This window comes from Thunnus thynnus, chromosome 15 (assembly GCF_963924715.1).
Source record: "Thunnus thynnus chromosome 15, fThuThy2.1, whole genome shotgun sequence".
NCBI lineage: Eukaryota > Metazoa > Chordata > Actinopteri > Scombriformes > Scombridae > Thunnus > Thunnus thynnus.
This window is the reverse complement of record NC_089531.1, coordinates 22,091,092-22,103,591: the sequence shown is the minus strand read 5'-3', so window position 1 is coordinate 22,103,591 and position 12,500 is coordinate 22,091,092. Positions and strand designations below refer to the sequence as shown.

At 40.8% G+C, this 12,500-nt stretch overlaps 1 protein-coding gene across 4 annotated transcripts in view; it reads left to right on the top strand.

The window, feature by feature from the left end:
- csmd2 (CUB and Sushi multiple domains 2) overlaps nucleotides 1-12,500 on the top strand; it is a 270,669-nt gene that overhangs the window by 159,865 nt on the left and 98,304 nt on the right. For all 4 annotated transcript variants that reach the window (XM_067611354.1, XM_067611356.1, XM_067611355.1 and 1 more), the window contains 8 exons: nucleotides 55-243; nucleotides 843-959; nucleotides 1,423-1,638; nucleotides 2,022-2,210; nucleotides 3,604-3,773; nucleotides 3,897-4,053; nucleotides 4,236-4,427; nucleotides 8,240-8,366. In XM_067611354.1, coding sequence (XP_067467455.1) covers nucleotides 55-243; nucleotides 843-959; nucleotides 1,423-1,638; nucleotides 2,022-2,210; nucleotides 3,604-3,773; nucleotides 3,897-4,053; nucleotides 4,236-4,427; nucleotides 8,240-8,366 — 1,357 coding nt within the window. The remainder of the gene's footprint in view (nucleotides 1-54; nucleotides 244-842; nucleotides 960-1,422; nucleotides 1,639-2,021; nucleotides 2,211-3,603; nucleotides 3,774-3,896; nucleotides 4,054-4,235; nucleotides 4,428-8,239; nucleotides 8,367-12,500) is intronic.

Below are 12,500 nucleotides of genomic sequence, written 5' to 3'. Positions count from 1 at the left end.
CTTTGCTTGTGTGTTGTTTACTCTTTTTCTTTACTTCTTTTTTTTCCTCTCTAGCCCTGCAGTTACAGTCAGATCACTGCGTGGACCCCGGCATACCCGTCAACGGGCAGCGACACGGCAACGACTTCTATGTGGGCGCTTTAGTGACATTTAGCTGTGACGCAGGATACACACTTAGTGACACAGAGCCTTTAGAATGTGAACCCAATTTTCAGTGGAGCCGCCCTCTGCCTAGCTGTGATGGTACGTCCAAAATGATTTACCTAGAAATGAATACCGGCCTGTCAGATTTCCTCCTATTAGTAAATGGGATTAAAGCTAAATTCATTGTATGTTGTTCCAGATGAACCATGAGCAATCGTTTCACGCACTTTGCTCGATATTGTATCACATTTAAATTACTATATATATTTCTGAGTTATTATAAAATCCATATAAGATGATAATGTTTCTTTCAACGACTCTTGTTTCAGACGTTAAAAGTTTCTGCGTCATTTCATCTTAAATGTTTTATATGTACGGCAGTGAGCTTACCCTTTGATGTTTGCCTTTTTCCTCATCTGTAAATGCTTTTATATTTAAGGACAATATTGATTTCGGCCCGGCTCTGTAATGATATTGATGATACCACTCTGTCCTTTTTATGTTGTCCTGAAGGGCACCTCTTGTAAAATGCATTTTACCGCATTGTAAATGCGCAGACGAGTTTTGCTATTTTTTCGGGACATTTTATTTCTGTCTCCGTTCACTTTGTTTTGCCCACTTCAATTTCACCTGTCCGTTCTCCTCTCATTTCTCTTCTTCGTCCATCTCTGCTGTTTCCGTTCACCCTGTATCACCAGCGTTGTGCGGAGGTTATATCCAGGGCAACGTGGGCACCATCCTGTCACCGGGCTTCCCGGACTTTTACCCGCACAACCTGAACTGCACGTGGATAATCGAGACCTCCCATGGCAAAGGTTAGCGGAGCAGAACACATGCAGCAGTCAAATTCAATTTACCTAACAATGTCATTTCCCCCTACTGAGTGGCCTTTTTATTTTTGCCAAACAAGCAGTGTCCTTAAGACTGGAGCACTGAGAGGCTGGCCTAGGACTAGAGTACCATGGGACGACTCTCCAGTCGTGTCACCTTTGGTGGAGCGCTCACATCAAACTGACACAGCCTTATTTGCAGATGCTCTCTCTGCATGGGTGTAATGTTGTTAATAAGTAGTAGAAGAGGAAGACAGGGAATTGATGCTGTGTATATTATGAGACAGATAATATTGTGTTTCAAATAAATCCAAAGACTCCAGCCTGAAATCAGCCTAAATGATACATACTGTATGTATTAATGGAAAAACAACCACCAAGATTCCCAATGTATATACTGTAAAAATCTATATATATATATATATTAAGAACTTCCTCTCCTTTTCAGGTGTCCAGTTCACCTTCCACACCTTCCACCTTGAGAGTCCTCATGACCATTTGCTGGTGACAGAGAATGGCAGCTTCTCTCAGCCCCTGTGGAGACTGACAGGCTCCACGTTGCCAACGCCTCTCAGTGCAGGCCTGTTTGGAAACTACACGGCTCAGATCCGCTTTCTGTCTGACTTCTCAGTTTCCTACGAGGGATTCAACATCACGTTCTCTGGTGAGAATGGATTTAGTAACTCATAACACTGAGAAAAAAAAGAGGTACAGCCGAAAGTGCAAATGACATTTGATGTTTTGCGGTTAAGATGTGATCTGAGATTTTGAGGGAAATTAGCTCATTAAATCATAGTTTACACTCCTTTTTATCAGTGGAAAAAAAATTCTCAACCTTTCAAAGCATGACAGAAGACTTAATGAGTTAAATGTACACTTACACACATTTAAACATCATAGGAAATGGCATTGACTGTGATGGTATCATCCGGGGGAAAAAAAAACAAAAAAAAAAAAAACGCCAATCACATTGAACCTGGTGTTTTGCGTATGAATGCATCTCTGAACATCCCAGTGTATTCAAATATTCTTTCTCTTGTTTTCCAGAGTATGATTTGGAGCCATGTGAAGATCCTGGAATCCCACCATACAGTACCAGAAAGGGCCTGCAGTACGGGGTGGGCGACGCCCTCATCTTCTCTTGTTTCCCAGGTTACCGACTCGAGGGTCCGGCGAGGGTGGTGTGCTTAGGGGGCAGGAGGCGGGTGTGGAGCTCCCCTCTGCCAAGGTGTGTTGGTAGGTGGTCACATGCTTTATTTTGGCTTTTCTCACCCCCCCCCCGATCCTCCCCTCACTCAGCCATATCTTCACACAAACCCTGTCACATACTCCCACCCGTTAAGAAATGTACAAAACTGTCAGTCATGTTGGGAGACAAGGCATTTCCCTCTCTCTTCTCCTCATTATCACCTCTCCATCCACCCATGTTTAGTCTCTTCATTGGATTGAGTCCCAGAAACAGCCTTTTTAACATTGTCCAAAATACATAGAACATCAGCTCTAATGAGAATGACATTAAAGAGCGAATAGATGTTAATTATTGATGTTGCTTCTTGCTAATTTCAGGGAAAATATACAGGTTGAAATACAAAAATTTAGGTCAGTGTGTTGATTCTATTGGTGTGCAGTAGATATGAAAATGAACTGTGTCCTAATGGCCTAATGATAGGATAGACCTTGATGATTACTGACCAACTTGTGTTAATCCTTATCATGGCAACTGCATATCGGAAACAGAAACGAACTGCTTGTATTTCTTTATTGTGAAATTTTTTGTTTCTAAAAATAGAAAGTCATTTGCAAGATTTTGACACTCTATTGGAGGAGTAATTACAATTTAATAAATGCTAATTTACAAAGTCACACCAAAATCTAACTTATTTCCAAATGTTTGTGTTTGAGTGTTTAGGCATGTGTAAAATAGGTCAGGCAATTTCCAGGCAAACATTTAACGTTCACTAGAATGGCTGCATCTTTCGCTCATCTTCTCACTGCATTTTTCCTGATGGAGTAAAGCCGCTAGTTTGTTGTGTGTTGGTCCCTTTCCGCCTCTAGATAAATCTTTAGAGGGTGACAGTGATGATACGTTTCTTCTGGCAATCATATTCAGCCTTATTTTAGAAACTTAGAAACTTTTAGATACTTCTTCATATACCTCCCAGACATTCCCATCACATCACCTCATCTTACCTCACTGCATTCAAGCAGTCAGAATTCTGGGTACATTTGTGGTCATTTAAATTCTGGCAGATATTTTTCTATAAAAAAAAGAGAGCATTTTTTCCCACTTTTTCCTTGATTTGATTCAGAAAAAGCAAATTTCCAATAGAGCTGAAATTACAGTAAATCATATTCAGATTGCAGTGTGATTATGGTGATGTGCCAACCAACTCAGTTATAGTTACTGACCATATTCCTCTCCCCATCACCTCTCCCATCTCCCTATGCATGACAGCATGAATAAATACACTTTGAGTTTCAAGCATATAGCGATTGACATGTCCTCTGCTCTCTCCAACACTACCACCTTCCTTCCTTTCCTCTCTCCTTCTCTCTCTCTGTCTGTCTCTCTCTCTCTCTCTCTCTCTCTCTCTCTGTCTGTCTATCCGCTCCCTCTCTTTTTCTCTAGCTGAATGCGGCTCATCCGTGACTGGCATGCAAGGGGTGCTTCTCTCACCCAACTACCCCGGTTACTACGGCAACAACCACGAGTGCATCTACTCCATCCAGACGCAGCCTGGCAAAGGCATCCAGCTACGAGCACGAGACTTCAGACTGGAGGAAGATGACGTACTCAAAGTGAGGGGATGGTGGGGGGAGTTACCCTCGACGTTGTTTTATTCAGCCTTATTAGCATATCTGTGTGTGCACACCTGATCGTCTTAATTCAGATGCTTCCTCCCACTCTCTCTCCCCTTTCAGGTCTTTGATGGCAGCAGTAATAAGGCTCGTCTGTTGGGGGTATTCACTGGCAACGAACTGCTAGACACAACCCTGAACTCCACCTCCAGCTCCATGTGGCTGGAGTTCGTTAGCAATGCGGATAATACCAGCAAAGGCTTTGAACTGCACTTCACTAGTGAGTAACAATCTCTGTCTCACTCACAAACACACTCCCACCTCTTTTTAACATTTAATTTCAACATTTTAGTATCATATATTTCTCATCCCTTTGTTGCCTTCACCAATTAAAATCCCATTCTTTCTTTTCTTCTCCTTATCCTTGTACTCTCCTCCCTTGCCTTTCTCTCTCCCTCCAAGGTTTCGAGCTGGTGAAATGCGAAGATCCAGGTGTTCCCCAGTTCGGCTACAAGCGGGAGGACAAGGGTCATTTTGCAGGGAGCACCGTGTCATATAGCTGCGATCCAGGCTACACCCTTAAAGGCCCTGAGGTGCTGACTTGCCTGAGGGGAGAAAGGAGGGCATGGGACAGCCCCCTCCCACTCTGTGTCGGTGAGTCAGATGCTCCTTGAAGGGGTTGGAGTTCAAGAGCAGCCATGCTGTTGGCATAAATTTTAGTTTATTTGCCAGTATGATTTTAGGCTCTGCTGCCTCAGATTATATACTAAAGTAAAAGTACTAGTTCTGCTATGTAAACATACAAAATTGTAACCAAGGAATGTATATACTGTTGGTAGTTATTGGTAGGTATCAACTTTTATAAACTAATATGTTTTTTTCATTAAAATGTGCAAAATACAAACAATCTGCTTGTATTTAAGTACAGTACATGAGTCAATGTAGTTTTCACCACTGGTTATGTCAGCTACCTTATATAGTGTTTTCTAATGCCATGTAATGTTATTCTGTGGTACCCTGCCTTAAATCACAGTGTGTTATCACCTTTCCTCACATCACTATTTATTGCAGTATGTTATGTTGTGTTTGGCTAATATGTCAGGTTGTGTTAGATAGCACTGTGCTGTTACATTAAATTACAGCATTTATCAGCGGTTTCTTTATGATTTGGCACACTGTTAATCCAAACCAGTTCCAGTTTATCAGCTGTACTAAGATGTCTGACCCAGTTCTTCTTCCTAATAACAATGTGAATGTGCCCGTCCAGGTTTAGGAGAGCTCTGTGGTTTGTTTTAGCTTTGCTATTTTGGGGCATCCACTTGGTTGCTTTCCCAGCTCCTTATTCAGTGCATTATCTCATTGAGAATGCTCCATTTAGCTCCTCATATTCACATTGCATCATGGTTTCAAATTCCCCGTTTTCACATTATTATTTTTTTCTCTTACTAAAATAAGACTCTTCCTATATCAGCATCACACCAGAACACATAGGCGAGTTTTAACACCTAGCTAGATCATTTCTGTAGCGTAGCTGACGGCAAACCCATCTGACCTTTTTATATGTTCATCTACAGTTCACCAGTCTCATATTGCCACAAACATAGTATGCGTTATTTTAAAAAGTAATAAACTGACATATGTACACGAACAATGTCACGTATATGCTATAGCGTCATGGTAACAAACCCAGAGCTGTTGTTTGGGATCTTTTCCCAGGCGACATTTTGACAGAGTCTCTCACAAACCAGCCTGAACCTCACTAAGGAAAACAGGCAGGAAGGTGTTCTTTGACATCAGCCAAGGTGATTAAAATACTATTGCTCGGCTCCGTTTTCCAACCAAACTGACAGGTAATTTCAGGTCTCGGTATAAACAACACAGAGCTTACTGTATATCTCTGAACACGTTTGTCCTCCCCATGCCCCTTTCACTGTGGATGATAGCCTAACAGCTAGAGTGAATTTGGGAGCAGATGAGGGACTGCTTCTGTTTGTAATGGTGGGATTATTTTCTAGCAGCGGGGACACACTGAACACAGATGAGAAGGGTATAGCAAGCAGGGGAGGAAGATGAATGAAACTGAGTTGAAAACAGTAGGGAGGGTTTATATCCTGAAAGTCAGAGAAGTGGAAAAGAGGTTACATGGTTGAATCCATGAAAAGCCCTGGGATGGAAACGGCTTGTTTGAAGGGTTTCATTTACAATATATATATATACAGTATGTACATACAGTGCACACATACTGTTCTTGTGAGCTCATGTTGACATGTCGACCATTGCCTGTTTGATTCGTAGGGTGTGTTTTACTTAATATATTACAAAAATATCTTAAATACAGTATGATCATCCAGATGCATGCTATTGCTTTGCGGAAAGTGGAATTTAAAACACTTTGGGTTGAGAGTGAGACAGACAGAGAGAGAAGTATAGCAGGAGTTGACTCTAGAAAGATGTATGTGAGGACATAGATTGAAGGGGTGGAGTAGCTGAGGGAGTTACACTGCCATGGTAGCATTGAGCAGTAGTTTCTTAGGTCATAAGACTAGAAGAAGATGGAACTGTCTTACTGTGATAGATCACCATCTTCTCTTTTCACTCTATGAGACAGCAAGTTTTCTTCAAGGAAGGAAAACATATCACAGAGAAGGAAAAAAAAAAAAACTTCAAGAAAGACTAAAACCTCAGTGAGACTGTAAAGATCACACTTGCTTTTTTTGCGTTCTCTTCATCTGGTCTTCTCATGACTTTTCCCTTTTTACACTATGAAAGCAAAAATTACAATCTTTTAGATATTTTTTTCATAACTAAGCATATACTATATTCACTATGTGTGGGTGCGTGTGTGTTTATTCTTTGACAGCAAAAATGATCAGAGGCCAGCTCTGGTGATTATTACTATTTAAATGTATAATGCAGAGAGAGTGAAGGAGACAGGGAAGGAGAGAAAGAGAAAAGGAACAAAGGAGATGCTGATTTGCAAACATAAAGAAATACATGTTTGTCAAATGGAGGGTAACAAACTGTTTATGTCAGATATATATGAAAACCACAGCTTGTCCCTCTCTGGTGTTCTTTTATTTCCCTCTGTGTGACTACTGTATTATGCTAATTTAGTTAGCTCCTCGGATGCATCCCGCTCGCTAGTCTTGTCTGTTTTTGTGTGTTTTCCAAAGTTGCTGTACAGAGTCTGCTGTCACAGATGGATTTCACAAACATCGTCATCACCATCATCATCAGTATGACTCCTAGACCTCCATTTTCCTCCTGTTTTGAAGGAGCTGTTTTCCTCTCAGAGGAAGGAAAGAAACAAGAACACTTACCCTCCTCTTGTCAGTTGAGACGGCCCCAAAAAAAGTAAACAGAAACACTTCAAATCTGAAGTCGTTGGAGAACATTTTCTTTTCTTTCCGTTCATTTTTTGGAGAAGGGTAGGAGGTGTTAATTGGAGGGGGGCTGAAAATTGCTTTTCAGTCACAGCGTTTCTGATGGCAATTCATTACTTGAGATTGAAAAAAAAAAAAAACTCCATTCTTCCCACTGTTGTTGACAACATTTTTTGGTCTCTGATTTTGCTTTGTAGTTTCATGATGTGTGTTTGTGTTGTTGATGTCGATTTTTTTTGAGAGATGTTTTTTTAGATGTTGAGAGATTTTTTTTTTTTTTGAGAGAGATGTCAGGCATGTGTTGTATACTTCACAGGCTCAGGACTTGTTGAGCCATGAGTATGATACTACAACCATCATACTGATTTCTACTACTACTAGTGCACATACACATCAGCATGCACCATGAATGACACTCTTCTGATGAACAAGTGATTACTGACAGGTCGTCCACTCTTGATATGATCTACTGCCTAGAATGTAGTAGTAGTAGAATGTAGTAGAAAGTAGATATCAGTGATACAACCACTTTGTATCTGTTCAGTGCACACATATCTTTTTTGATGATTAGCTGAAAATGAGACTTAAGTATTTTGTCATATCAGTCAAGACGTCTTCCTTAAAAGTTACAGTGAACTTGAGTCTAATATATTGAACGATGCGTTGTTCAGTCAACAAGTCCATCAGCTTTCAAAGGCAGCAGGATGACATCATGGTTGAGATGGTGGATTGCCTTTGCTGAGCCAAGAGGGAGATACACGTAGAGTATATTGAGTTGGCTGCTCTCTCCCCCCCATCATTCAAATTGCAAACAAGATGATGAAACACATCACATTTGAGTATATGATTGCTATGTCAATAATTAATAATGATGAGAGAGAACTGATGTGATGCACTTTACTGGAAGCGGGCTGATGCAGATTGTGGTATGTTAAGTATGTTAACCTCGCTGTATCATTTTATTAATTTGACTTTCAAAACATTGATGAGCTCAGACTCATTTTGCACTTCTTTTTTTGTCTCTTCTCTTGTTGTTCACCTTCTTAATCTCCTCTTCTTCTGTTTTTTTTCCCTCCTCGCTAGCGGAGTGTGGCGGTTCCATTAAGGATGAGCCCACCGGTCGTATCCTGTCTCCGGGCTACCCAGCTCCATATGAACACAACCTGCACTGTATGTGGACCATTGAGGCCGCCCCTGGAAGCACTATTAGGTCTGAACAACACTCTTTGTTTCCTTTTTGTGTGCTCTCTAGTTTTCTGATTGCAATGTTCTTTTTCCAGGCTTTCTTTCAATCCACCACCTTTCAATATACTTCCAATTTAGCCCCCCTTTTTGCAGCGGTATTCATCACTTTCACAGGCTGCTGTGTAATCAATCTTTAGTGAACTGCTGTTGGCCAATAGTTGAGTTACTACTGGGTGAAGGGAAATGCCACCTCAGAGCCTCCAGGTTTTATACTATACCGGAGAAAGTCAAGTATTTAAAGTTGAAGGCCCTTATATGTATGTGCTTTACTTTCATGAATTTGATCACTTGTCTTGAAATGTAAGCAGAATTCTGCTGATGTACAGTTTTGGCAAGATGTTCCTAGACAGTTTAAACAACTCGAAGTTCTATATATATATTGTATTGGATGTGGATATATTTAAACAAGCTTACCCTTAAATCTCCACACATCTTGATGGATGTGGACCCCCAGGGTCGGGGTTGCAGTGGCAGCAGGGCAAAGCAAGCCAGGATGTCCTTTTCCCAAACTGTGTTGTGCACCTCATCCCGTGGGATCCCCAGATGCTCCCAAAACTGGGGGATGATGTGGATGATGTAGTATAGTGTGTCCTCTGGCAGCCCCAGGATATTGATTCCTAGCAGGTCATTAAGTGAATGTTACACTCCTAAAGAGAGACATCTGGGATCATCACCAGGTGACAAAGTCAGCTTATCACCTATACTGTGATTTTTCAAGCTCCTAGATGGAGTCTGGCTAGAAAGTTATTACCCTTCTCTGTATTATATCAGTTGAATTTCTGATTCAAGTAATGTGATTTTGGGAATAATTAGCTACATGTTTCATTTTCCACCACCTACAGCTATGTTGGTTCTATCTTGCTCTATTTGCCTTTATCCACTGACTCTGCATCCACTCATGCATCCCCATCTTTCATTTACTTTCATTTATGTATGCAAATGTTTGTTAGTAGATGTGCTATATCCTGTGGCTTTCAGAGGAGAGAATGGAGATGTATGGCAATTACAGGACCCTTATTTTGCTTGTGTTATTTTGCATGTGAAGTGGTCGGCACAAATGACCAGTTATTTATTAAGATGTTACAATTGTGCTGTAGATGAAACAAGTTGCTTATCTTTACCTTGTGTCTTTTCACGCACATCCACCCCAACAATCCAAACTCTAACCACGACCTTTACTCTGCCCCTCTAAAGGCATACTTCCTGGCTCTTGTGTGTAAGCACCCAGTTTGGTCTCCCTATACATATAAAATAATTCAAAACCTTAAATTAATAATTTTACGCAAAGTGCCATATCACTTGCAAGCAAGTGCATGGTATACATCTTTAACAAGATGGTGTCCTTGTGGATATTGAAGCCTTAACCCTAGTAGTGTTATCATTCTGCTCTATCCATTTACATACTTAGACTGTAGGCATGGTAAGACCAGTGCCAGTCATATTTCAGCATGCTTATACTTATGATAAACACTGAAATGGATGACACTTGCATGGAGTAGGGTAAGTATGTTGAGATGTATTCAGAATATCAACTGTGTTTATGCACTGTCATGAAGCAGCAAACTAATGCAGTAGTCTTGTAAGCCTAGGTGCTTGAAAGAACAGTGCTCAGGGGACAGCGCTCTTCAAGGAGAATGCTGTTAAATACATAAGTACATGTGTATGTGAAGGAACATGTGGAAGAGGCAGAGAACACAATAGATGGTTTAAGTGGGAGGGCTATAATCTCTTTTGTCATGAATTGGATTAACTTTTCCTACAAAATCACATGCACATCATAGTGAAACATCATTTGTTTATGAAATACAGTATATATATTTGTAAATATACTACATATTCCTTTATTGTGTGGCTCTGTATTCAAGCACATTAGATTTTAAATTGAACAACTTTTAATTTAAGGTGCTGACTTTTATTCATTATAATTTTATTTAATTTAAATTTAATTCCAAGGTGTTTGTATCCACATGAGATTAAATACGTAGGAATCATTGCCCTTTTAATATACATTCTATATGCAAAGTTTTCATGTTCAATATTTGGTTGTAAATTCAGGCAATAAGTGGCTGAATTCTACGGCCCACAGAGAAACAGAAGTTTGGTATCTTCCCTGGTAATGCTTTGTCAGGCTTATAATGTAGCCGTCTTTAGTACTTGCTTGTTTCGGGGATTTTTTTAGCTTGAGTTTGGTAGTTTTTTAATTTGAAAGTAGATCCAAAACTAAAAATGCCCTTATACTTTCAGACTGCGCTGTATGTAGTTTTTTGTTGTTGTTGTTTTTTCACTGTACCTTTTTAATTTTGCATACATAATACAGTTCTGTGTGGTTGTCTGCATGAATCTATTTGTGTGTAGATGTTGTCTCATAGCTTGCACATCTGACATTCCTAGGTCCCTTATGATTGCTAGTTTAGGTTCATTAGTGCCTTCACTACCTCTGGGTCTGTGCCATTCCTCTGCAAGATATGCTCCATATCCATGCCTTTGATCCTACCCACGCAATTCATTATTGAGAAGAATTTGCAATGCATTAGTCCAGGGATTCCTTGTATATCAAATGATGTAGCTGAAGGTAGCACACTAATCAAACCTTACTGAGTAAGTGTGAGACCAGGAGTTGTGCCGATTGACAGCAGCTGTCTAAAAAGCCTGTGGACTGGCTTGCCGAGAGTTATTGATGGAGAGAGAATATAGGTGGGAGGCAGAGAGTGGAATACAGACATAAAGAGATAATAACAAGATAAAAGGAATATAGATAAGGGAGGCAATGAGCCATTTCACCGATGGAACATTCAGTGGTTACTGCTACAGAGAGCAAATGAGGTATCTAGGCCACATGGTACACTGAACAATGAAACCATAAGTGTTCATCTAAAAATTGGTATTTAGTAAGAAATAATGCCCTTTAATATCAGAACCTCAGTGTTGTAAAACAGAGTGTTCTTCTGTGGTTATAGTACTGTATGGTACTGCTCTGTTGCTGCTTAATCCCTCCTCGTTTGGTTCTATTGGTCAATTGATATTGTTAATTTGTGTATTAATAATATTTAAATATAACCAGAAACAGAAACCAGAAATTTTACTGTAAATAAAATTTACAGTAAAATATATAATAAATAACTGAAAAGAGCTGTTGGATTGCATAAGATATTGACAGGGAATGTGCAAAAGTTCATAATATAAGACAATTTTACATGTGCAAATGTAAAATTACAAATAATTGCATTAAGGTAATGTGCCCATCTTCAATGTGATGGGCTCACAGCTGTGCAGATGATGACATTTTTATGTTAATATAACGTGTAGTGTCTATGAGTGGGATAGAGTGCATGTCAGTAGGGATCCCGGGCCTTGTTGATGAGGCCAGCTGCAGACAGGAAGAAACTGTTCTTGTGGCATGAGGTTTCGGTCATGATAGACCACCGCCTCTTGCTGGATGGGAGTGTTTAAAAAAGTTTATGTCCGGGGTGGTAGGGGTCAGCCATAATCTTTCCTGCTCACCTCAGGGTCCTGGAGGTGTGCAGGTCCTGGAGAGATGGCAGGGTGCAGCCAATCACCTTCTCAGCACAACGGATAATACACTGCAGTCTGCTATTGTCCCTGGCAGTTGCAGCAGTGTACCAGATGGTGGAGGAGGTGAGGATGGACTCAATGATGGCGGAGTAGAAGTGCACCATCATTGACTTTGGCAGGTTTAACCTCTTCAGCTGCCATGGGAAGTACATCCTCTGTTGTGCTTTCTTGGTGAGGCTGCTGATGTTCTGCTCTCACTTGAGGTCCTGGGTGATGATGGTTCCCAGGAAGCAGGAGACTCCACAGTGTCGACTGGGGAGTCACACAGGGTGATGGAGGCAGGTGGGGCTGTGCTCCTTTGGAAATCCACAACCATCTTCACTGTCTTTAGAGCACTGAGCTCCAAGTCTCATCCTCTCCAAAGATGAGCCCAGGGAGGGTGGTTTCATCTGCAGACTTCGGGAGCTTGACAGACTGATGACTGGAAGTGCAGCTGTTGGTGTAAAGGAAGAAAAGAAGTGGAGAAGCCCTGAGGGGAACTCGTGCTGATGGTCAGGGAGTTGGGGACATGTTTCTCCAGCTTCAC